At 38.0% G+C, this 27311-nt stretch overlaps 1 protein-coding gene across 2 annotated transcripts; it reads right to left on the bottom strand.

Moving 5' to 3' along the window:
* Positions 1–549: 549 nt before the first annotated feature.
* Positions 550–26831, bottom strand: NIPA2 (NIPA magnesium transporter 2). Of its 2 annotated transcripts, none has more exons than XM_045448947.1 (7): positions 26553–26831; positions 25620–25756; positions 17795–18022; positions 16429–16485; positions 6988–7078; positions 5438–5598; positions 550–2058 (listed from the first exon to the last, which is right to left on the bottom strand). In XM_045448947.1, exons 3-7 carry the CDS (start codon positions 17931–17933, stop codon positions 1424–1426), a joined length of 1083 nt encoding a protein of 360 aa, XP_045304903.1. In that variant the 5' UTR covers positions 17934–18022; positions 25620–25756; positions 26553–26831; the 3' UTR covers positions 550–1423. The 2 variants fall into 2 exon arrangements, with proteins under 2 accessions (XP_045304903.1, XP_045304904.1); XM_045448948.1 differs by having other exon boundaries at positions 26518–26795.
* Between the last annotated feature and the right edge of the window lie 480 nt (positions 26832–27311).

Here is a 27311-nt window from a genome sequence, read left to right as displayed (position 1 = left end):
CATGGGAGAGGCAGTTAGGAAAAAAAATGTCTACAAAGGCTCTTTACAGGATTAATAAGAAAATGGTGACGAAAAGGAAATTTATTTCATGAAATTTGGGAGACTAACTCGGTCCTGATAAAGCCAATGCAGAGCTGTGTGGGACGTTGGTGCCATTACCATAGTGAGGCTCTGGCGACCTCCAGGCAAGGACAGTGAGGCACCTGTGGTGACTGGTTACACGGTGGAGGTCAAGCTGTGTGACCTGGGGTAGGAGCAGCAGAGTGGGAACAAGCCTGTGTTCTTCCTATTACCCAGTGGATAGTGTCAACTGTCACTTTTATACGGCCAATTGCTATGATGATCTGTTTTGAAGCTGGATGGAGTTCATTATATATTCTACCTTTTTGCATACATTTGAAATTTTCCATAAACACTTTTTCATGGATGTTTTTAAAAGGTCAAAATATATAGTGGTCTACACAAACTCTTAAGTAAAATATCTGGTGCAAAGAAACCATATTTTACAAACATCTTAAGTGTGTTCTAAGCATTCAGACTTAGATGAGAACTGTTTCAATTTTTTTTATTATAACATGAACTAAATTTAAGAAATTAGTCTTTTGACTTTATTTCCCAGAGTTGTTAGATCTAAATGACAATATAACTCATTATGAAAATATACTGAAAAGTACAAGAGCTGATGTAAAATGGTAATCAAGGTTCCAGGTATCAAGGGATTAGAGTAAGTGAAGAATGAAACTGGTCAGGCTGTAGTCTGACAGACACAGGATGCGCTGGATGCGCTGGTTTAGCATGGTGCCGTCAAGGAATAGGAAGACCATCAAATGTGTGGTGGTAAGTCACAGTGTGAGAAACATTGCCTCAGGCAACTTCCTACCCTCTTTTTTTTTTTTTTTTTTTTTTGTAAATTAGTTTTTCTTCATTTAGTAACTTAGGTTTCTCTTTTAACATTTTAAAATTAAGTCATCAAACAGGAGTCATTTTTACAGGTAAGGTAAATCACAGGATAATGTATTAGGAAAATTTTGTTCCTTTTTAAATCAAAAAGCCTTCAGATGGTCAGGGATTGATGGAGTGGGGATGACAAATGTACATTTCAGATTTTCATCACCAATGAAAAAATACAGCATTTTTATAGACTTAAAACTGTCAGTGCATTTAGATTTTGGTGAAGGAAAATTTAAAATACTTCTATAATAATACAATGTTAATAGAAATTGGCCATGTACTGAGGTCATTTTAGTGAGCTACCATCATGTAAATATAATAAAAGTAATTTCTTGGTCCAAATCAGTGAAACTTTAAAAAAGATTGTCTCTAGAGAACATTTTTTGAGAACAATGTTTTTTTTCAGACACATTCTGATACTCAAATTCACTTTATAACACAATTATAGATTAACCTTTTAATTACATTTTTCTTAAAAAGCTGTGAGATTTCCATTTCTTCGGGAGACATTTTCACCACTGTGTTGTTCAATTCCACAGGTTAAGTTTTCTTCATTATTACTAAGAACTTCATACATGTTAGACAGATTGCCATTCATTGCTTTTTCATCTTGTCGAAAAGACACAGGGAGACTTGCTAGAGTAAAGCTGACATCTTTAAAGGCATGCAACAAGAATATTCCCACAATGATTGTAAAGAAGCCACTCAAAGTACCAATGACATCATCAACAGGCATATCTTGCCACTCCTTAAAAAGAATAGCTGAACAAGTTAAAACTGATGCTGTAAAGAATACATAATATATTGGAGTCACAATGGAAGTGTTGAATATATCCAGAGCCCTGTTCAGGTAATTAATCTGTGTGCTTACACAGACTATAAGGCTCAGCAGCAGAACCCAGGCCAGGGGATGTCGCAGCACAGGCTTTCCAGCAAACAGCTCTTTGATAGCAATGCCCAGGCCCTTAACACAGGAGACTGAAAATGCTCCAATTACAGAGCAGATTGTTATGTACACAAGAATGTTTGTCCGTCCATGGCGAGGTCCCACCACGAAGATTAAGATCAATGACACAATGACCACAAGTGTTGCAAAGACCACAAAACCTGGAGGAGGCAAGAAAAGGCTTATTTAGTAATGGTGTAAGTATTAAAAGAAACCCCTGAGAATCCAAAACTCAATACAAAGGAGAAAAGGTGTGTCCCTAAAATAAGTATTAGATTTCTTTTGCTACCCTAGCAAAAGCACACTCATAAAAATTTAGTTAAATGTATACACTGGAAGCACCATAACGTGCTTCATATTCACAAATTGTTATACCACTAACATTTTTAACATAGTATCTCAGGCCCCATGATAATTAGACTATAGGAAACATCAGAATGATTCACAGCCACCTATTCTAGAAGATCTTACTACCTCCTACCCACTGGAATGCTCTAATTCCAAGAATGGAAATAATCAGAAACCAGTGGAGAGAAATTATGAGATGATCTTGAACACTCAACAATTTATAGATGCTGAAAAGAACAGCAGTTATAAAGTTCATCCTAAAAGGAGTAAATTTTTTAAATATTTAGAGACAATATTTAGAGACAAACACTGGGGTAAACAGCAAATCAATAAGAGAATCTGAAAAGTATTGTCAGGGTTCTCATTGAATATGGAGAACTGAACTTAGCAAACAACTGTGTAGCACCATGGGCCAGGCACTTTTCTCAGAAATTTGCACTGATTAATTCATTTAATCCTCACAACTACCCAATAATATCAATACTATCATCTGCATTTTAAGATGAGGAAATTGAGCAGTCACTCCTTAAACTCTGCTAATAAATAAATAGTAATAGGATTCTTAAAGAAGCAAATGTACAAAAACAAGAACAGGTAAAGGAGATGACAGTAACATTATGGAAGCCAAAAAGCAGAAGATAACTCATAACTGATAAAGCATATCCACGAAAGCTGAATCCCACATCAGCAGTGATCAAAGACTAGAATGTAACTCAGTTTGCAGCACAGAACTTTCCAAAGATACAATGTATCTCTGGAAGTGGGGTTAAGGGGAGACTGAGAAACAGGAGGCCTGGCTGAAAGTCTATTAAATTATGATCCCAGAATCCCTGCTCAGTTCTGAACATCTGAGTGACTGTTCTTCCTTCCACAGTGAACTGGAGGACTCTGGGCCAGTTGAGTATGAAGGTACCACACTAACACAGAACTTTAGGGTAAGGTAAATGTCTATGCCATTGACTCCCCCTGTCCCACTCAACTCCCAGGACTCAGGCAGCCAAGCAGGAGACTTTGCTGGGGATTTGACAAGCCCGACATTCAGAAGGCAGCCAAGGATCACCAGGAGAGGCACCAAAACAAACAGAAAAAAACAATGGTGAAATACCAGAGAAGCAACCAGAACTTGAAGGGGCAAAATTGGAGAAAAAGGTAAGGTCCACACTCATCTCTCTGCTTTCTCCTTTGCAATGACTGCCAGTTCTAGAGTAGGGAGTAAGGATGGGCATAAAGGCCAGCAGAAAGTGGTGACTTGAGGCATGTGGAAGTTTCAGTAGACTAGGCAAAAATAAACCTTGGAATTTTGGGCTGCCTAAGCAGCTAGGACACAATGGACCAAGATTCCAGAAAGGAAGGAACTGAAGACAAGTGAGCCCAAATTTCTATGTGCAACTCCCCTTAAGGCATTTGTAGGCACAGAAGCTGCACGTGTCTAGGTTAGAGAAGCCAAGTGGACAGCCTGGTGAAAAAGCAAGAGAGCTGAGTGAAGAGGCCTGCAATCTTGGAATGCTAACACAGACACTGCCATTCAAAGTTCACCAAGGTGGAAGGTCCAAGTAAACATCCCAGGCTATCAGCTGAGAGAAAAGGACTTTGATCAAGAATATAAGCAAAATGGAAAGACACCAGCCCCTAAAAAGATAGAAGCAACACTTTAAGTTAAAAGTAATCTGTACTTGTATCTGCCCGACAGAAGAAATTTACGTTCTCTCTGAAGGAATAAAACATCATTTAGAGCCTTTACACTTTTTAATATTGTATGTCCAGCATTTAACTGGAACTGCTAAAAGACAAAACTAAATGACTGAAAACAAAAGAAAAAATGGAGCCCACAAGTAATCTTGACGTTGAAGTTTGCAGAAAAACTTTAAAATAACCAGGACTCTCTGAGGACTTGCTGCTTACCACCATGCATGTAGTTGACCATACATATATGTGAAATGTTGAGAGGGTGAATTTTGTGTTGTGTTTTTTTGGCACACACACACACCAAAGAATAAAAGCAAGCTCTTGGAAATTAAACATGAAATAGCAGAAATAAAAAGTCAAAGAGCTGTAAGACAAAACTGAGGATATCTCCCCAGACACAGAGCTAAAAGGAAAAATGGTGAAAACAGGGAAATATATATAAGAAAAGTCATGGTACAATCAAGGAAGTCCAATCAACAGAAGAATAAGAATTTCACAAAGAGAAAACAAAGAAAATTAAAGGACAAACTGATTTCCTAGAGTGAGATACACATTTCCAGATTTAAAAAAATCCATCAAGTATCTGGGACAATGGATAAAACTGGCCCACAGCTAGGTACATCAGTGGAAAATTTCAGATGACAAGAGCAAAGACGACATCCTGAAGGTTTCTAAAGATAAAAGATGGGTCACATATTAAAGATAAAGAATCAACTGTGTTTGATTTCTTAGCAGCAACACTGGAAGTGAGAAGACAATGAGGTCACATAGATTAAAGGCATTTTTATATATACAAAGTCTCAAAAAGTCTCATCTCTTCTGTGCCTTTCTTCTCTCCTACAACAGTGGCTCCAACCAAAATGAAGGAGTAAAACCAGGATTCAGAGCCAAGAAAAAACAGAAAGTGGAGGGGATCCTCTACAATGCTGATGAAGGAAAATCTAGAATGACAAATGTGCTAGCACCCTCAAGATACCAGTCTAGACTAAGGCCAAAAGAGTCTCTGGCAGAGATTTCCAGAAGAGATGAAACTGCAGAATACCTAATGTGTTTGAAATTTCTGAGGGGAGAATTAAGACCACCGGAGAAAAGCTTCAAGATGGACTGGTATATTCACAGAAAAGTTATCAAACAATATCCTTATTAGTAAAGGAGAAGAAATCACAATGTATCATATGTCTAAACTGGGAATAAAAGTTATGTAGTGATTATAAATAAATCACTTACACAGAACTAAGTACATACAACAGGTAGTAGATATAACAGATGATGCCTAAAGCCAAAGAGACTAGCAGCAATATAAGCACGTTATTTATAGACAAGGAGTTAAAAGAACAAAATAAACAAGGGTTTAGGGGCTGATAGGGGAGGAAAATGACCACTATTTTTCATAATAAGCTATGTAGAACAATTTGTCTCTTTACATGCACATAAAATTTTAGTTAAAATAAAAACTAAATAAAAAAGCAAACTAGTAAGACTGATACAGCTTTTATTATTTCTTACCCGGATCTCCTAGCTTGTGAGACATTTCATTTAGAGTCTCGATCTCCTCTTCTTTCGGAGCATGAATGACCATAACTGTAGATCCTAGAATACTTAGCAACCATCCAATTTTCCCATGAAGATTAAGTCTTTCATTTAGAAAGTATGAAGAAAGAATGGCACTAAAATGGTGGAGAGGAGTGTGGAACATTAAAATAATCACACTTTCTCATATTTAAATATCAACACAACTCAGAATTTTAAGTTATTAAAAAACTAAAACACTGTGAGCTTGTAAAGATTCTGGCTTTCAGACAAAGCTAAAATGAAAGTTTCCAGAGAAACACTGGTTTCATCATACACTAAACCAGCATAGTTACCGTATTTCTACTGTAGAAAATATGAAACTTACAATAAATGGAGCTGTGGCACAAATTTATAGCATTTTTATAGCATTTTATAGCATTTATAGCCTAAGAATATAAGTCCAAACCCAAATTTTATACTTAAAATTGGCTCAACTTTATTTATCCATACTGGTTGATGCATACTTCCTATGTGTTCGTGTAATAATTTATTAATTAAATCATCAAGTTTAAAAATTTTTTTGATGTTTATTTGATAAAGAGACAGAGCATGAATGGGGAAGGGGCAGAGAGTGAGGAAGACACAGAATCCGAAGCAGGCTCCAGGTTCTGAGCTGTCAGCAGAGCCCAACACGGGGCTCAAATCCATGAGCTGTGACATCAAGACCTGAGCCAAAGTCGGATGCTTAACCCACTGAGCCACCCAGGTACCCCTAAGTTATCAAATTTTAATACATTATAGCCAGTTTAATCCAAATCTAAAAATATATATAATGTAAACCTATAAATATAATGGTATAATATACAGAAAATTCAGGATAAAAGACAATGTACCATAATATATCATTATATATTACATAGTATCTTGAAAAATTATGTAATTTACATATAATATCAATTTATATATATATACAGACTATCTTGGGGGAGAAAAATTAAAAGAAAACTTATTAATCAACTTTGAGAATAGTAGCCCAAATCCAACTTCAACTATTAGGGGCTAAGCTAATTAGCTATTGGGGCTAAGCATTAAGATAACAAAAAGGACAAATCTTGGACTGCTCCAAATGAGTACCCCGAATCAGGCTTCAGAGGCACATAATCTTGCACCAAATCACTGATTTTCTGTAGTAGGTATAAAAACTGATTTATCACCAACCATCACCTATCAAAGTGTACATGTCTCAAATGATAAATGTTCCAACAAGTCCAACTTGAAATTTTAAAAAATTGTAATAAAAGTAGAACTATCATTGGTTCTGAATACAAGCAAGAAAAGCATAGATGCATTTTCTCTCCCAAATCGACAGCATGCCTATGCACAAAAGATAACCCTTTAAAAGCAAATTAATACACAGCTTAAAAAAAGTTCTCAAGATTGTTTAAATATAAATTATTCTGAGCATGTATAATTAGATGGTACTGAATACTTCATGGACTAAAATACCGACTGCTGTTTCTACATATGAAATGTAGTGTCCTTACCTTACTAGGACGCTGAGAGCTCCTAACGGAGTCACTAGGGTGGCTGGTGCAAAGGCATATGCAGCAAAGTTGACCACCTCACCTGCTCCCACTTGGGAGATAGACAACAAAAGAAACTCAGGAACAAATCACTCAAAATGGAAATGCCTGCATTTTATTTTCATTTAGAGTTGACCCATGAACTGAACAGGAGTTTAAACTTTGTCCACTTACATGTACATTTTAACCACTGTAGATGTATTCTGTATGATCTTAATATTTTCTCTAGTTTATTAAGAATACAACGTTTGATACATATCACATACAAAATATATGCTAATTAACTATGTTGTTGGTTAAGCCTTCTGGTCAATAGCACACTAATAGTAAAGTTTTTAGGGAGTCAAAAGTTATTTGTAGACTGTCAACTGCACAGTGGGTTGGTGCCACTAACTCCCATGTTGTTGAAGGGTCATACACACACACACACACACACACACACAAACACACACATATAATAATGTACTATTTATATATTACGTACTACATATATATATATATATATATATATATATATATTATGTACGATTTCAATTGTATTTAGCAATTTATTTTCTCCCAGCTATTCATAAAGGTTCTTCTGTAAATTATCAACACTAAAGTTCCAACTAATTAGAAACAAATCTGTAATTTTAACTGGAAGAGACCTAATTTATGCTTACAGATTTTTTAAAATAAAATTTTAATAGATACCTATATCCTATGACAACAAACACAAATCAATTAAAAGCAGCTAAAACTGGTGTAAAAGCACTTCTCCCAAGTCTTTTTCACTAGCTTTTTCTTTTAAAACCCAACTCTTATATTCGAAGGATATCCTTAGGTACCTACAATGTTCCAGATGCTGTTGTAGGATCAGGAAATGCAGCAGTGAGCAAAACAAAGATATTGTTCTCCTAAAATTTACATTTTGTGAGGGAAAACAGGCAAAATAAAGGTCAAGTGATTAGCCACGCAGTGTAGAAAAACAAAGTGACAGAAAGGAATGGAGTGCTGCTGAGGGCAGGATCGTGGTGCCAAACATGGGCACTCTGATAGGAAACTTTTAGACAATCTGGTCTGAAGTGAAATATTTACCTGCAGCTATCCGGGGGGGAGAATGTCCCAGTCAGGGAGTACAGCAAAAAAAACCTCTGACTCAAGGCAATGTCTGGCATGTCTGAACAGCAAGGAAGGCAGGACAGCTCCAATAGAATGAGAAAGGGGAGAGTAGCCCAGGAGTCAGAGGTAGCTAGGGCCATATGGCACAAGTCCTTTGTGAGTCCTGACAAGGATTTCATCTAAATTGAAAGGCCACTGGGGAATCTTATGCAAGGGAAGGATGTGATCTTATAGAAAAAGATCACTCATGGCTACTGTTTTCCAAAATGGTTATACCAAATTTCACTTAGTAGAGTAACAGAGCTCCCTTTGTCCCACTTGGTGGTACTGTCAGATTTAGAAGTTTGCTAATCTGTTAATGGGGAATGGGATTATTTTATTATTCTTCCAATTTGCATTTCCCCTTTTCATGTGTTGGACAAAGGAAATCTTTTAATGGAGAAGCTGGTCAACTTTTTTTTCCTGTCTGCCAGTAAATCTATTTGTTTTCTCTTACTGATTTGAGGTAAGTTTTTATATATTTTGGATGTAAATCTTCTGTGGGTTAAAAATTGCCCTAGGCAGGAGAGTCTTTGACAAGGTGGAGGGGAGTGAATCCAGAACACAGATGGAGGGGCTAGCCTAAGCAGGAGGAGGACGTTTTTCTTTGTAATGAGAAAAAGGGATGAGAAAGAAGGTAAGATTTCAGATTTGGTGTGGGAAACGAAGGGAGTTCTTAATGGCTTTTATGATCTCTCTGAAGTAGAAGGCCTACCACTATTTGAGACTGTGGAAGCCAGTGGACTTGGAAGAGGAAAATAGAAGGTTTAAAACAGACTCACTGATATTTCTTTTTATTTATTTATTTTGAGAGAGAGAGAGAGACAGACAGACAGACAGACAGACAGACACTCCCAAGCAGGCTCTGTGCTGTCAACACAGAGCTCAACAGGTGGAACTGTGAGATAATGACCTGAGCCAAAATCAAGAGTCAGATGCTTAACCAACTGAGCCAGCCAAGTGCTCCTTATTTTATGTTTTAATGTATATGTATTTGCAACCCCCCTCTCCCCCAAGACTCACTGATTTTTAGGGCAATTGAAACTACTCTGCATGACACCGTAACAGTTGATGTATGTCGTTATACGTTTCTCCAAACCCACAGAATGTACATCAAGAGTGAACCCTAATGTAAATTATGGACTTCGGGTGATTGTTATGTGTCAGTGTAGGTTCATCAACTGTAGAAAGTGCACCACTCTGATGAGGGGTACTGATAATGGGAGAGGCTCTAAATGTGTATGGGCTGGGAGCATATGGGAAATCTCTGTCCCTTCTCCTCAATACTGCTTTAAACCTAAAACTGCTCTAGGTTAACTAAACAACCAGAAAAAAAATAAAAATAAAAATTTCCCTAGGCATGTAATAGAGTGTGCTAAAAAAAAGCCCTGGAACTGGAGGAGTTTCAGAATATTGGAAAGTCACAAGGACATGGTGAAATGGAACTAGTGGCAAAGAGGTGCTATCTGGAAAAAGAGGAATGTGAAAAAATTAAGAGTTTTTATCCAAGGTAAAGCAAGTGCTGGAAGAAAACATCACAATAAAGTTACAACAGCTAAAAGCTGAGGCATTATCAAAGAATAGCTTTGTAAATGAAATCATTTCACGAATCAAAGTTACATGAGAAAGTCCCATGAAAGGAACAAATATTGATAAGCTATTGTTTGGAATAGTTTTGTATTGTTTTATATCAACCCTTTTTTCCACAGTGTTGACAATTTGATATCCATGAGATATCAACTTAATATTTAGTAATATTTTGAGTTAAATCAGCAAAATATTACAACCATTTTTTTTGCCACATTCTGTAATTTGCCTTGTCATTCTTTTAAACTCTTGATAGTGCTTCCTACAACTTGCTTGAGAAATGTTATTTTTTAATTTTAATTCCAGTATAGTTAACATACAGTGTTGTTAGTTTCAGGTGTTCAATATACTGATTTGACAATTCTATACATTATTCACTGCTCATCTTTAAGTGTACCTTAAAAAAATTTTTTTATTTTTTAAAAGAGCACAAGAGTGGGGGAGAGGGGCAGAGGGAGAGAAAAGAGAGCCACAGAGCTTGATCCCACAACTCCAGGACCATGACCTGAGCCGAAATCAAGACCAGGACGCTCAACGGACTGAACCACCCAGGCACCCCTTAAGTGTACTCTGAATACCCTTCACCTATTTCACCCATCTCTTATATGGGAGATCTTTCTTTAAATTCTTTATCCTTCAAATTCTTTAGTGTTCTCTTTCACATTTAAGTTTATAAACCACCTAAAGTTTTTATGTATGGAGGTAGAAATCAAATCTTTTTTTTTTCCATATGGATTGTTACAATAATATATACTGAAAAGCACATTTCTCTATTTCAATATCATCTCTGCAATAAATATACTGTTTTTGGGTTTTAGGGTTCACCATTCTTTTCTATTGGTCTATTGTGTATTTTGGCACAGTACCATACTCAGTGTAGCTTCATAATAAATCTTAATACCTAGTAGAGTAAATCCTTTCACCTTTTCTTAAGAATATCTTTGCTTTAGGGGCACCTGGGTAGCTCAGTCGGTTAAACAGCCTTCGGCTCAGGTCATCATCTCATAGTTCCTAAGTTTGATCCCTGCACCGGGGTCTGTGCTGACAGCTCGGAGCCTGGAGCCTGCTTTAGATTCTGTCTCTCCCTCTCTCTCTGCCCCTTCCCCGCTCACATTCTGTCTCGCAAAAATAAATATTAAAAAAAAAAAAGAGTATTTCTGCTTTACTTGGACTTCTGTATTACCATTCAAATTCAAAAAAAAATTTTTTTTTTCTAACATGTATTTATTTTTGAGACAGAGAGAGAGCATGAACGGGGGAGGGTCAGAGAGAGAGTGAGACACAGAATCTGAAACAGGCTCCAGGCTCTGAGCTGTCAGCACCGAGCCCGACGCGGGGCTTGAACTCACAGAGTGTGAGACCATGACCTGAGCTGAAGTCGGATGCTTAACCGACTGAGCCACCCAGGCGCCCCTCAAATTTTTAAATCAACTTACCATGTAGCACATAAGCACATAGGTTTTAAAAGGAATAGCACTTAACCTGTCACTATGGAGAGGAATGTTGACTTTCCAATAAGGAATCCTTCACTCCATGAAAATAATATATCCTTGTATTTGTCTTTTTCTCAATAAGATTTCATTTTTTCCATTAGTATCTTTCTCATCTTTTGTTAGATTTAGAATTAAATAATTCTTGTTTTTAAGAATTATATGCAAATGGCACTATTTTAACATTTCATTTTCTAATTGTTGCTGATAATACAGAAACACAGCTAAGTTTTGTATGTTGACTTCGTAACCCAACACCACTTTGCTAAATCTTAATTTTATAATTTATCTGTATATAATTTGGAATTTTTATACCCACAATCATACAATCAGTAAATAATAAGTTTATATATTTCTTTCTATTTCCACCCCTTTGCCTTACTGCATTTATTATGAAATTCTTTCAGGGGCGCCTGGGTGGCGCAGTCGGTTAAGCGTCCGACTTCAGCCAGGTCACGATCTTGCGGTCCGTGAGTTCGAGCCCCGCGTCGGGCTCTGGGCTGATGGCTCAGAGCCTGGAGCCTGTTTCCGATTCTGTGTCTCCCTCTCTCTCTGCCCCTCCCCCGTTCATGCTCTGTCTCTCTCTGTCCCCAAAATAAATAAACGTTGAAAAAAAAAATTTAAAAAAAAAAAAGAAATTCTTTCAGGATATTGAAGGAGTAACGAGAAGTCATTTGTTTGTTTCCAGTTTCAAAAAGAAAGCCTTCAATATTTCATTTTGGTGCTTATTTTGATTGTTCTGGTTTCACTGGTCTTGAAATGACTTATTTGAAATGGTTTTTTAGTTATGAATAGTTGCCGAATAAAAATTTGGTAAACTGAAATGATGCTTTTTCTGAATTTATTAATATCATTAATTACAGTGATTGGTTTTCCAAAGTTATGCCAACTTTACCCCCCTAAAATAAATCTAGTTTGTTCATAATTTATTTAGGATTTTTGCATATATGTTCACAAATGAGACTAGACTATTTTTCCTTTCTTATACAGAGTCAAATTTTGGTATTAGGGTTATGCTAGATTTTTAAGAAGAGTAGGGGAATGTATACCGTTTTTTCTATTATTAGGAAATTACTCAATTGCAATTATTTCTTTTAAAAATAGGGGCGCCTGGGTGGCTCAGTTGGTTAAGCATCTGACTTCTGCTCAGGTCATAATCTTGCAGTCCCTGAGTTCAAGCCCCACGTCGGGCTCCGTGCAGACAGCTCAGAGCCTGAAGCCTGCTTCAGATTCTGTGTCTTCCTCTCTCTGCCCCTCCCCTGCTTGCACGCTCTCTCAAAAATAAACATTAAAAAATTTAAATAAATAAATAAATAAATAAATAAATAAATAAAATGACCACAGAACTTGCCAATGAAACCATCTGGGCCCAGGACTTAATGTATGCAAAGGTTTTAAAACTATAGACCCAATTGTACTAAGTTAGTAGAAATCTGCCTATTTTATCCAAGTTCTTATATTTACTGAGATAAAACTGTTCAAACATCCTGTTGGTATCTACAAAACTCTAGTTACATTACCAGCTATTCTGCCTTCTCTATTTCTCCATCAGTTTCAACAAAAGGTTTATCAATTTCTTTTAGATCATAAATCCAAATGTTGGTTTTAATACCTTTTGTTTTCTATTTAATTTTAGCTCTTCTCTTTACTTCCTTCTACATTTTCTTCTTTTTTTCTTGAACTAGATACCTCACCTTTCTTATTTTTAATTATATTTATTTAAAACTGTAAATTTTAATAACTTCAGTAATAGTCCACAAGTTACGATATTTTGCATTGGGCACCAACATACTATTTTCTAATTTGAACATCTTTTCTATTTTCATTCTGACTTCTTTAAACCATAGAGTACATAAGTGTATTTCTAAACTTCCACACATAGGGATTTTTATGTATTCTTTTTGTTACTGATTTCTAAGGTAATTATAATGATCTACGAAAACACTCCATTAAATCCTTTGAAAACTTTAAGACTGGCTTTATGGTCTAGCAAATAGTCCATTTGTATAAATATTCTTTCCATATGCCCTTGAAAACAATGTAGATCAATGACATGTCCAAGAAGTTTGTTAAATTTGCTCTTCAAATGTTCTATAGTCTTAACAATTTTACTCTGCTTACGCTATGAGAGTGTTATAATAATATTTCACCATATGGTGTTGGATTTGTCTATTTCCCCTGTTCCTGTGTCAACTTCTGCTTTTAATATTTCAAGGCTATATTATTAAATAAAGTTAGAACTGTTAAAGCTTCCTGAGAAGTTGAACCTTTTATCTTTATGCTTTGAATTATATTTTACCTAGCATACTCTTCAATCTCAACTTTCTTCAGGTGTTTTTCCATCTTTCTCTTTCAGCCATTCTATATCCTTGTTTTACAAGTGCATCTTGTAAAAGACATGTAGTTAATTTTTATTTGTTTTTATAATTCCAATACAATAATCTTGTCCTGGTTTCCATTCTTAGCAGCACCTGACTCTGACCCTCATTAGCCCAATTCAAAAGTTCACTCTCTCTCCTACCTACCTGCTCTGAAGTCTGCAATTACATCTAGAGCAGAAGTGTCTTCAGCTTATCATTCTGAGCTTTATGCCTTTCTCTGATCTTGGCTAGGTAATTCATTACATGTTGGATCTTTCATGTTTTTACAAGTTTATATTCTATCCAACCTTTTAAATTGTTTTCAGCAAATCTTATCAGTTCATCTTCAAAACAAAATCCAGTATTCTACCACTTCTTAACATGCTCACTGCAACTCCCTTGGGTCCATGCCATCACCACCTCTTACCTGATTATTTCAATAACCTCCCATCCGGTTTTCTTGCTTCTTCCCCTATGTGGTCTATTCCTCAACACAGCAGCCTGAGAGACCTTATTAAAACCTAAAGCATATCATGTCACCCCTTTGCTCAAAAGTCTCCAATGACTTCCCACACATTAAAGTCAGTCATTTCTGTGATGTACAAGACCCACCCTCATTACTTCCCTGAACTTATCCCCTGCTACTTCCCCCACATTCACTCTCTTGCTGTTCTTGCCTCTTTACTGAGACTTTAATAATCCAGTGCTGCATTAATAAAGCACTCCAAAATGTGGCAGTTTAAAGACAAGCCATATTTTCTAATAGTCAAGATCTCATGGTTTCTCGTAACTTCTATTGGTCAAGACTTCAGAAAGGGATCAACAGGTACTTCTCACTCAGCGTTTTTCAAGAAGTTTATAGTCAAAGATATAAGCTGTGGCTGCAGTCATCTGAAGGCTGGATTTCCCTCAGTAAGCAACCCAAGCAATCAAGGCAAAGCCACAGGCTTTTGGTGACTTGGCTTCAGAAGCCACACATTACAACTTCTTTTGCAACCTATCACCACACTGGGCCAGCACTAATTCAGTGTGAGAGGATTATACAAAAGTGTAAATACCAGGGGGCAAAAATCATTCTGAGCTATCACACTTCAAAAGGTCAGGCATGCTTCACCTCATGGCTTTAATATTTACTGTTTCCTCCTGCTTAAAACATTCCTCCCCCAAATATCCATATGGCTAGCCCCCTCATTTCCTTTACATCTTTTATCCATCTATCCTTCACATCCCTTCCCTATCTTACTCCTAGCAAATGTTAGCATTTGTCACTAACACACACATTTTAATTTCTTTATCTTGTTTATTATTATTTGTCTTCCATCTAGAATGTTAAGTCTTATGTGCATAAGGATTTTTCTGTTTGTTTCAACAGTTTATCTCCAGCACCTACAACACCTGGCATACAAGAAACAATCAGCATTTGTTGAATGAATAGTCAGATCAGTCTCTTTGTTATTTCAACTGCTCTTAAACTTATAAGAACATTTACATAATTTAATCCTGAATACTTTGAAGGCTCAGTGAATTAAATATCATTTTTTAGGGGCGCCTGGGTGGCGCAGTCGGTTGAGCGTCCGACTTCAGCCAGGTCACGATCTCGCGGTCCGTGAGTTCGAGCCCCGCGTCGGGCTCTGGGCTGATGGCTCAGAGCCTGGAGCCTGTTTCCGATTCTGTGTCTCCCTCTCTCTCTGCCCCTCCCCCGTTCATGCTCTGTCTCTCTCTGTACCAAAAATAAATAAAAACGTTGAAAAAAAAAAAATTTAAATATCATTTTTTATGTACTTTTTAAAAATGTTTATTTTTGAGAGAGCGAGAGCGAGAGAGAGAAAGCAGAAGAGGGGCAGAGAGGGAGACAGAATCTGAAGCAGGTTCCAGGCTCTGAGCTGTCAGCATAGAGCCTGAGGCAGGGCTCGAACTCAACGGGCCAGGAGATCATGACCTGAGCCAAAGTCGGACGCTTAACCGACTGAGCCACCCAGGCGCCCCTCTATGCACTTTTTTAAAGGTAATCATCAAAATAAGCATGGATACTCTTATCAAATGGATACCTGTTTTCCAATTTGGAATGAAAGTCAATGAAGGGGGAGGAATTAAAAATGGGATGTTTTCTACATTTTTTTTTTTAAGTTAATTTATTTATTTTGAGAGGGAGAAAGAGTGCGCAAGGAGGAGTGGGGCAGAGAGAATTCCAAGCAGGCTCCACACTGTTGGAGCAGAGTCAACAATCCCACCAACTATGAGATCACAACCTGAGCTGAAAACAAGAGTCAGATGCTTAGTCAACTGAGCCACCCATGTGCCCCTCTATGATCTTTTACTATCAAATTTATCTTCTTAAACTGAGAATTTAAAAAAACACAGGTATATTAAACATGTTTTAATCAGACAAGTAAAAGAAAGTCTTCTCATTCAAATTAAACTATTAAACTGCTTGCTAAATGACTTTTACTGGCTTAAGTTTTACATATTTTGAGTACTGTTCATTAAAAAACAAGAATTTAAGGGGTGCCTGGGTGGCTCGGTCAGTTAAGCATTCGACTTTGGCTCAGGTCACGATCTTGTGGTTTGTGAGTTCGAGCCCCGCATTGGGCTCTGTGCTGACAGCTTGGAATCTGGAGTCTGCTTCAGATTCTGTGCCTCCCGTCTCTCTCTGCCCCTCCCCCACTCACTCTCTGTCTCAAAAAAACCCCCCAAAAACACTACAAAATTTTTAAAATAAAAATGAAGAATTAATTTTAAAATGTGCTAGTAATATGAAGCTGTACTAGTATATGCAAATATTTTAATATACAATTATATTTTCTTGACATGTTCTCTATACATACTTGACAGCAATCCAGCCCACCACAACCATTCTTTAAGATATGCATGGCCACCTTGACCTGTGAATGAAAAAATATTTCACTTTTTGGGAAGATTATCAGACTCTTATAAATTTATGACAACTATTAGCTATGACAGATTTTAAAACACCTTATTTGTTGATGAGTATTACTTTGAATAAAGGTTCCATCATGATTTCTTAGATAATATTTTTATGATTTTCTTAGAAAAGAGGATGAGGATAATGAAAATGTTACAATTTTTAGGTTTGCACTATACTACAAACCTCATTCCTTGAGTGAAGTAATTAAATTAATCCTTATATTCAGTCCATACTTCATTCTTTTGTTTCGTGAACTCAGCTTCAATAAACCAAGTAAAGAAAATGAACCAGTAAGTAGTAGTCCAGCTTCAAATGAATTAGTCTGAAAGTGGATAAGCCATATAGGTGTGGGTTAGCCCCATTTATGAGGCAGTTACCTTGGAGAAAGGGGTCTTATATTGACCATACATAAAAGTTAAGCATTAATCACAGTCTGGGGCTGCTAGGATATTCATCCTCCTTTTCTACTTGACTTTCTTCCCAATAAAAATAATAAAACCAGGAAGCAACTGGTACTTAAGCCATTGGCCAAAAGAAAAAGCCAATGCAAATGAACTCTTTGATAAACATATCCATCATGGACATTGCAAGTACCTGTCTTAGGACAAGAATGAGGAATATACTTGTTCACGCAGTATATGCCAATACTCTCTCCTTTGCCCACTAACCTCTAATAGAGGCTACTATTTTAAGATGGTTTGATTAGCTCTGGCCATAAAGATGGCACAGGAAAGAGGGAGAAGGTGTTTTGTTTTGTTTTGTTTACTACCAAAGCAGGTCTTCCTGTGAGGTCAGAACCAGACCCAGAACTAAAGCAGAGACTGAGTGATGAAACACGGCCAGGATGCAACATAATGCTGTTGTGAATGCGCCAAAGTCAGAGTGGGGTTCAATCATAACGAGTATCCCCCAAGATCTTGCCTTCAGTAAGATTCTGATTCTATTCATAAACCCTTATTTCCTTCTCTGCAGAAATACCAAAATTTTAAGATAAGACTGGATGCTAATAGGGCACTGGTCCTTATTTCCACTTTGAAAGTAACTATAGGAGTGAACAGCTAGCTTATTAATGACATTGTCTCACTTTTATTTTTCTCATTACAAAGTAACTGATGTTTGATTCTCTATAAACATTTACAAGGCTTGCATAGTTCAAAGTTTCAAATATAGTAACTAGGAATTAAGATGTGGTCGTCTACCATCAAGAACCTGAGTAAACAAGCATACACAGATATCATTTCACAGTCACACAGGGCATAGCCTACCTGCTCTCATGGAGCCTTTCCTGGCAAGGCGCAGAAGACCTTTTTTTTTCAAAATGAAACTCCCGCCAATGAAAATGCTGGAGCTCATAGCCAATCCCAAACCAATGTAAAAGTCATATTTTCCACGCCCCTGGATCATTTCGTTTGTTACTGAAGTTCTTTAAATCACACTGATTACAAAACAGAGAAACCGCTGGTGCTAGAGGCAGGGTTATGCAGTCTTCAAATCTAAACAATGCAAAACAAGACAAGATTTTCAGAGAATGATAGTGATAGTCCAAATGCAACTCAAAAATTTACTCCATTTCTCTTCTCATAAAGGAATATTTTCATTACTACTATTGATAATATATTTACTATTTATAATTTACCACTAATGTAATTATCTCTCTTCCAGTTATGGCAAAAGATAGGATCATGATATAAAGCCATACTAAAAAATCAAACTCATGGAATCAGGGAACAGACTGGTGGCTACCAGAGCCAGGGATAGAGGAGTGACAGATATGGGTATAACATAAAGAAGTCTGGGGGTATAATGTACAGCATGGTGACTACAGTTAAAAATACTGTGTTGTACATTTGAAAGTAACTAAGATCTTAAAAGTTCTCATCACAAGAAAAGATTTATAGTTGTGTGAAGTGATAAATGTTAACTGAATTTATTGTGATCATTTTACAACATATACATATATGTAATCATTATGTTGTATACCTTAAGCTAATATAATGTTATATGTCAGGGATAACTCAATAAAACTGAAAAAAATTATGGGAATGCAAGCTGGTGCAGCCACTCTGGAAAACAGTATGGAGGTTCCTCAAAAAACTAAAAAAAGAATTACCCTACGACCCAGCAATTGCACTACTAGGCATTTATCCATGAGATACAGGTGTGCTGCCTTGAAGGGACACATGCACCCCAATGTTTATAGTAGCACTATCATCAATAGCTAAAGTATGGAAAGAGCCCAAATGTCCATCAATGGATGAATGGATAAAGATGTGGTAGATACATATCTATCTATCTATCTATCTATCTACCACATGTATACACACACACACACACACACACACACACACAATGGAGTATTACTTGGCAATCAAAAAGAATGAAATCTTGCCATTTGCAACTACATGGATAGAACTGGAGGGTATTATGCTAAGTGAAATTAGTCAGAGAAAGACAAAAATCGTATGACTTCACTCATTTGAGGACTTTAAGAGACAAAACAGATGAACATAAGGGAAGGGAAACAAAAATAATATAAAAATGGGGGGGGACAAAACAGAAGAGACTCATAAATATGGAGAACAAACTGAGGGTTACTGGAGGGGTTGTGGGAGGGGGGATGGGCTAAATGGCTAAGGGGCACTAAGGACTCTACTCCTGAAATCATTGTTGCAGTATATGCTAACTAGTTTGGATGTAAATTTTAAAAAATAAAAAAACAAAAAAACCAGACCTCATCTGAACAGGCAAGACAGCCAGAGATTGTATACCATGTGCATGGTACTATCTATGCAAAATATGGTAGAGGAATATCTGTAGGTTAAATAAATACTGTTGAAGCAGTAAGAAAAAAAAAAAAAGAAAAGAAAAACAATACACTAAATTTAAAAATTTAAATTAATTTTATAAACTCTAGTTTCATATTTAAATAATGGTTCCAGTCTTAGTTGACAGTCCAAAGTAACAAAACTTTGCTGTTAAGAAAAAATATTCTACAGAATGAAAATAAATCATAAAAATATATAAATTTAGTTCATAAATACATTTACCAGCTTCACAACATGTCCTTTTTAAATAATCTACACAGAGAAACTCAAAATTTTCTCACCCATACACTTTCTTCTTTGAAATCTATGTAGATATAAACAGATGGTTATTTATTTGTTATTTAGCCTATTTGGGGGTGTGTAGAAAGAAAACAGCTTCCACATTATTTTGTTAGCAGAGGATGATCATTCTAACAGACAGATGTTTGCCACAGTGCAAGTGTGATACTGATGGACTTTTTGGAGAACATGAGGGCCATGGACCTAGAGGGCTCAAACCACAAGATCAGACAGGGAGCAGAGGCTTATCAAAGACATTTCAAATGTCACTCATGAACTCTGCTAACAAATGAACTAAAGCAAAGTGCAGAAAGTAGAGGGAAAGATATTACTCAGCAAAAAGGTTTATGATTAGTTATAACTTACTGCCAGCCCAACTTTCTGGCAGGTCTTGAGATTTTTTGTCCCACAAATTAACTACTGAGTTCCAGAACTAATCTACAATTCAGTCAGGATCCTCACTCATTAACCCTTGCCCACTAGCCAACTTTTTCCATTGTTCAGGTTATGAGATTCTGGCTTTTAGCAAAAGCATCAGAACTCTAACCACCTAACCCCTCAATTGCTTTATCCATTCACTCAAACAGTATTTACCAAACATAAGCATTAAGCATTATGCTAAGCTCTATGCATAAAATGGTGATAGCTAAATTTTAGTCTTCCATGGGAGACAAACAAAAGACAGTTAAATAATGGGGGATAATGTTCTGTAATAATGGTAAAAAGGGGCCAAAGGGGCCAGTGTTTAGATTTGCCTGTTGAGTCACATTATGGTTCCCAGAACCCTTCATAAGAACAGTCCTTCCCAACCCATTGATTTGGGCTTGGCTCCGTGGCTTATGCTGGCCAATGGTGGGAAGGTGTAAGTGACAGGAGTGCCAGTTCCAAGTCTAGACCTAAAGAGGACCTTTATATTTCTGCTTGCCCCTTTGCACCCTGCCATCACCCTGTGCACAGCCAAACACAGAGTCATCCCTGCTGACTTAATGAACCATGAGTACGATCATAAATAAATGCTACATGCCACTGGGATAACTAACTTACACACCTAAACAGATTTACTACAGGTAAATATAAAATTCCCGTCAGATTTTTGAAAAACCAAAACTTGTCTGCAGAAATGGGGATCAGTGGTAAAGATGGGTGGCAGGCAGACAGGGGTTCATTGTATTATTCTCTCTACTCTATGTACTATGTATGTTTGGACGGTTCCATATTAAGGTTTTTTAAAACACATGTTGCAGTGCTCAAGAGCTGCAGAGATGTCAGGAGAGAAACAACTAACAAGTCCCAAAAGCAAAGTCACCCCACAATCTAGGATAAGATAATATTGAAACATGGAAAGAACATAAGACACTCAAGTCAGGGAGGTGCTCTGAGTTTTATAAGTATCAGTCACATACAATACGGATGAGATTAGCTGTCTAACTGAAACCTTTCCAGAACTGATCTTTCTCATAAGGATTTGGAGAAGTATCCCTAGTCCTCTGAATGCCACTCCTAAGGGAAGAAAATGCATTGAGAAAGGTGCAAGGCAGGGAATTTGGAAGATTCAGTCCTGCCTCTAGCTGGGTGCATGACCTTGGTTGAGTCGCCACCTTAACAGAGACACATAAGAAAAGAAAGAAGCTAAAGAATCTGTAAAGTTATTGATTTCCAAATTTCAAATATACTATTGGTCTCTTTATGTGCCACATATTGGTAACCCCAAACTTCAACTTAACTTCAGCTTGCCTTTGGAATAATTCTGGACTGTGACAATCAGTTATGTACAGAGACATAAACATATGCAGGGAGGGGGGAGGCAGAAAATTTGGGAATAAAATGGTTAGCAGAAAGAATTACTTCTATAGACTGTAAGGGCGCCTCGGTGGCTCAGTGGGTTAAGCGTCATCTTTGGCTCAGGTCATGATCTCGCAGTTCATGAGTCTGAGCCCCACGCTGGGCTCTGTGCTGACAGCTCAGAACCTGGAGCCTGCTTCAGATTCTGTCTCCCTCTCTCTCCCTAGCTCATGCTCTGTCTCTCTCTCTCGAAAATAAACATTAAAATATATAGAGAGAGACTATAAAAAGATTATGACAACAAAAAAAGTGTGCTTAATGGTATTCCCAGCACACTCTAAATGATTCAATTAACCATGTTTATGACCCAGTCTTCCCCCCTAGACTGCCAGATGCTGGGCTCCTACAGCTTCAAAATATGTCTTAATATCGGTTTTCTCAGTGAATATAGATGAATGGAATAATTATAATTGGCCCTAAAAATAAAGCTGTATCATTTAGATCAGCTTCCTAAAATGTAACAATTGTTTTTACAGTGTATAAACTTACGAACTGTAAAAAGTTGTCCAAGTATGCTGGGAAGTGATAGTATTATATGTAAGTGAAAATGCAAAAGTAACAGTAAAAAGTCTGGGAAGAGGGGGGAGTAAAGAAACCTAGCTACCAAACACACTTCAGCCCACTCTGCATTCCAATGAACAAGGATCACCTAATATTCATCAAAGCACCCCCTAACTTAAAATCAGCTCCTTTAACCATTATCATCATGAAGCACTGTTCTTAATTATCATTCAAATTCTACTGAGGAAGTGACTACCTAAAGTTCTCTGGTCCACAAACCTCCCTTTTAAAAGTCTGAACAAGCTGATTTATAGTTTGAATATTCTGAAATCTATAAAATATAACTTTGTTACCTACATAGATGATACCCATAAACAAGTCAGGTTTAGCTATAGTTCCAATCCAATAGCTTCACAAATCCAAATTCAGACTTCACTTACATAAAGCTCATTTTTTAATTTTTTTATTTTAGAGAGAGACTGCAGGCACACTCACAAGCAGGTGAGAGGGACAAAGAGAAAGAGAGAGAGAGAGGGAGGGAGAGGGAGAGGGGGAGAGGGAGAGGGGGAGAGGGGGAGAGGGGGAGAGGGGGAGAGGGGGAGAGGGGGAGAGAGAGAGAGTACACCTTAAGCAGGCTCCATGCTCAGTGCAGAGCCTGGCGTGGAGCTCGAATTCACGAACCCGCGAGATCATGACCTGAGCCGAGGTCAGACGCTTAACTGACTAAGCCACCCAGGTGCCCCTGAAATGGATTGTTTTATTCTTGAGTATACTATGAAGTAGGGCCAGGTTTAAAGACAGCTAAACAAGAAAACTTAGTATGTTTCACTTCAACTATGTTCTCAAATCAGAGATGACAAGCTTCAGGTGATAATGTGCCCATCCTACCTCTGACAGGGACCAGGTAGAAGGTCCCATCCCATTCTCCTCTCCTCCAGCTGTTATATTATTTATAGTGTGGTCATCTGTTCAGTAAACATATGCGGAGCAGCTCTAATATGCCAGATGTTGGGGTTATAAAGATGATTTGATCACAAGTCCCTGACCTCAAGGATTCCACAGCTGAGTAAAATGATCTGAAGTGACCCATTTTAATTTTAAGCACACTTTTAAAGGCTCTTAGAATTTCCAAATTGTTCTTTCTGAAGTTTAATTTTCAAAGGTGATTTTACTTTTACGAATATTTATAACATTAACTTGCATTAAATACAAGTTATGTTAAAAATGAAATAAATATATCTTAAAGAAAATAAAGTTTTGAAATTGGTCCACCTTCTTCTAAAATATGGAGAACATGTAAGTAACAGGAAAAGATGGGACTAGTATTCTACCATCTATAAGATAAGCTGATACTAAGATTTGCTTTGCAAAATGACTAACAGTAGGCAACACAATTACCAAAGTCATATACTTTTTAAAAATATACCAACAGAAGTACATTTACAGCTTTAAACTTGTCACAGCATTTTTGACATTTCATTTTCACAGAACCTTGAAAGGTATGTGGTGAGGGTCCCATGAAGAGAAAACAGGTACAGAGATGTCAAGCAACTTCTCAAGAAGTGGGTAGGTAGCAGAACCAGTGCTAGAATCCAGCCTTTTACCTTTCCCACTGGAGTCTCCATTTAGACCCAGAGGTGGAACACAAGGAAGTAACAGCTCCAACCAGGCTGTCAGTGTAAATCATCATCTGCCCAATCTGCTCCTCCTTGTATTCTGACCATGGCTTCACCATCCTCATTACCCAAACTGGATACAAGGGCCAAGAGTACCATATGGAGTATACCTTTGTGAAATACAGCCTCATATCTCCATGGCTCTCCCAATCCTCATTCAGCTTCAACAATGATGCTATCACACTGCTCTATAAAACACATCTGTGCTATCTCATTTTCCTGCTTAAAACCTTAGAATGGCTACCCAATGTTTACAAAAAGAAGTTCAAATTTTGTAATCCTCTAACACCTTTCACCATTTGTTCCCAACCTAACTTTTAAATCTTATTTCCCTATACTATAATTCACATACCCTATGATACACCAGAGGTCAATATACTGCTGTCATTCTTACCTACTCCTTCTCCTCCTCCATACCTTTGTTTATATTCTCCCTTCATCTTAAAAAAAAATTTATTTTTAATGTTTATTTTATTTTTTAGAGAGAGAGAGAGCATGAGCAGGGGAGAGGCAGAGAGGGAGACACAGAATCTGAAGCAGGCTCCAGGCTCTAAGCTGTCAGCACAGAGCCTGACGCAGAGCTCGAACTCACGAACCGTGAGATCATGACCTGAGCCGAGGTTGGACGCTTAACCTACTGAGCCACCCAGGCGCCCCTTCCTTTTCGTCTTTTAAGGTGCAAACTCAAAATGCACCTCCACAATGAAGCCCTGCTTGAATTCCACAAACCAGAGAAATCAATCTTTTCTGAATTCCTTGGCCTTTAAACCTACACTTCTCTTTCGACACTTTTCTAGCCTATATTATGGTTACTTATGTATACGACTTACATCCCCTTCATGGTGGCTTCTTGTGGACAGGTGCTTATCTCATTTACTCAACCAACAAACATTGACATGAATATATACTATGTTCTAGGAATGGGAATATAGCAGTGAATAAAACAGACCAAAACCCTGCCCTCATGGAATTTACCTTGTGTTGGAGGTAGGGCAAGACAATTAAAAAAAATAATAATATTATATTGGAAGGTGGTAAATACTATGGTTAAGGGCATTGAGGAGTTGGGTTGAGGGGATTCTATTTGAACTAGTTTGGTTAAGAGGCCCAGTGGAGAAGATAACACTGAGTAAAGCCCTGAAAGAGACAGGAAAAGAACAAAGCTGAGAAAAAATGCAAAGGCATGGAGGTATGAACTGTTATGCAGCTTTCCAGGAAAAGAAAGGCCACTGTGGCTGATACTGAGTGAACAAGGGTAGGCAAGATACCATAGCAGGGTATTTTTATATAAAAGAAATATCCTGAAAACAAGTGTAATTCTTTTTTATCATTTCCCTCTAAATAGTAATAGCTACTACTTACTGAACACCTATGAAGACTGTTCCAGGTAACTGATACACATTATTTCTAATACATACAATGAGAAGAAGGTATCTTTATCCCCACCTTACAACTAAAGAAACCAAACCTCCAAGGGGTTAAATCACATGCAGAGGACCACACAGAAAGTTATACAGTCTGAAATGGAACCTAAGTGTCTCCTAGACTCTACTTCTATATGGGCTGCCCACACTGAATGAAAACTAATATTAGAGTTCTTAATCTTTACTTCTGTTTGGTTTCCACTGATTTAACTTTTCCAATCTCTTACTTTGCTAATTATTTTTAAAAAGTTTTCTTTAATGTTTATTTTTAAGAGAGTGAGAGCGAGCGGGGGAAGAGCAGAGAGAGCGAGAGACAGAATCTGAAGCAGGCTCCAGGTTCTGAGCTGTCAGCACAGAGCCCGATGCAGGGCTCAAACTCTCCAACGGTGAGATCACGACCTAAGCAAAGTCAGCCAACTTAACCGACTAAGCAACCCGGCTTCCCGCTAATTATTTTTAAAAACAGTACTTATAAATACTGCACAACCTAAATCTCCAATCCTAATTTAGCAACATCAGTTATAAATTAAAATTTTAACTTACATGTAAGTTTAATATGGTCTCTCTTATGAAAAAAAAGGCTGGAAGAGGTCAGAGATGACTTATTCACTCTCATTTCCTTGTAAATAATACTCTTTATTCTCATTTAAAGTTTTAAACCCTGGTAGAGTAGCTCCGGCCTGGAAAGAAGAAAATACATAAGTAAGCAAAAGGACTGAACAGTTACCAAACAGTTTCAAAAATTTGGCTACTAGCCTCCATACTTTTTACTTACCAACATGAAACCTACTCAACCAAGCATAAACAACATAGTACTTCAACAGATAGCTTACTGCAATGAAACAAAGATCTCTACTCTCCCATCTTACTTTTACTACTAAAAAATAAATAAATAAATAAATAAAAAAGTACTACCTAGGTATATGGTTTATAGAGAATTTCTAAAAACAGAAAACGTAGTCTTGTATTAAACGAATTGAAAAACCTAGTGAACAAATTAAAGAGACACAAAAACAAAACTAAACGTATATAGAGTTTTTATGAAAAGGAAGGAGGGATTAAATGACTTTATAAAAGTTAGGAAATTAAAAGTCATGTCCAACGGCTGACTTCTAAAACTTGTTCAACGGTCAGTTAATATCTCCGCAGCAGCTGAAACAATCTAAAACTCACAACAAAACGAAAACTATGTGAATGAGCTGAATGAACTGGTGCCCCGACAGGGTCAAGCCAGATTTCCATAGGATTTAATAGAAACCCAATTCGCAGTGGGATTCCTTGAGGCAGGATAAGAGGAAAAGCCCTTCCATTTCACAACACACGTGTTCCCAGGGAAGAAAAAGGCGCCCCTGAAGGGCCTCTGCCAACCCAAGACCAGCAGATTCGACCACAGCCCCTTCGCCCTTGCTTGAAAGAAAAAATTAAAAACTGGCGACCTCACCCCAACTGGAGGCCGCCCATGGTCCCCTCCACTACCTGGCCCTGGTCACCTCCGCTCACACGCCCACACAGGCCGCACGGGCCGCCCCTTCTTGAGCTCGCGCGGCCAGTGCCTTAGACGCTGTCCAGTAGGTGAGAGCATCCAGGGCTGCAGCCGTGCGCGCCGCCTCCTCCATGGGGGAGCGCCGAGGGGAGCCTGCCCCGGATGACCCGCGACCGCCGCCGGGACCTAGAGCTGTAAGTAGCCGAGGAGAGCCTGGGCGCGGTCGAGTGACGCAAAAGGAGGCGCGCGCACGCGCAGTGCAACGCAGCAAAGGCCCGCCCCGGCCCACCTTACTGTGGATTTCCGGTTTCTTTAGCTGGCCTTGGGCTGTGGAGAGCAAAGAGAGCGGGGCGGGATGAAGGAAGGAGTGGATGCAATATTTTGCAAAGTAGGTTCGACGGCCAAGTGATTGAAGTCAAATAACTGTGTGCTGCTTGCTTAAAATGCGAATTCCCTTACGCGGTTACCGTGTAAAGCTGCATTTTAAGCAGACTGCCTAGCAATCCCTAGGGAAATGGTGCTCCGAGAGGGCAAGGGGCGGAGCTAGGGCTGGGCCAGGAGGCTGGAGGCTGGTCCCGGAACGCGGAGGTGCGAAACCAAGTGGTGGGGGCGGGGTTGGGCTCCAAGTGGGGCTCTTTCTTCCCGAGGGTGACCTAATCGAAACCCGTAGAGATGGCGTTCTTTTTAGTGGTTTGGTAAAAGCGCCTTTTGAGACACTTGGAGCAGAGATGTATTTCTCATGAGATACATAG

This window comes from Leopardus geoffroyi, chromosome B3 (genome assembly GCF_018350155.1).
Source record: "Leopardus geoffroyi isolate Oge1 chromosome B3, O.geoffroyi_Oge1_pat1.0, whole genome shotgun sequence".
In the NCBI taxonomy this organism is placed as follows: Eukaryota; Metazoa; Chordata; class Mammalia; order Carnivora; family Felidae; genus Leopardus; species Leopardus geoffroyi.
The sequence above is the reverse complement of the archived record's forward strand: the minus strand, read 5'-3'. Positions and strand labels throughout refer to the sequence as shown.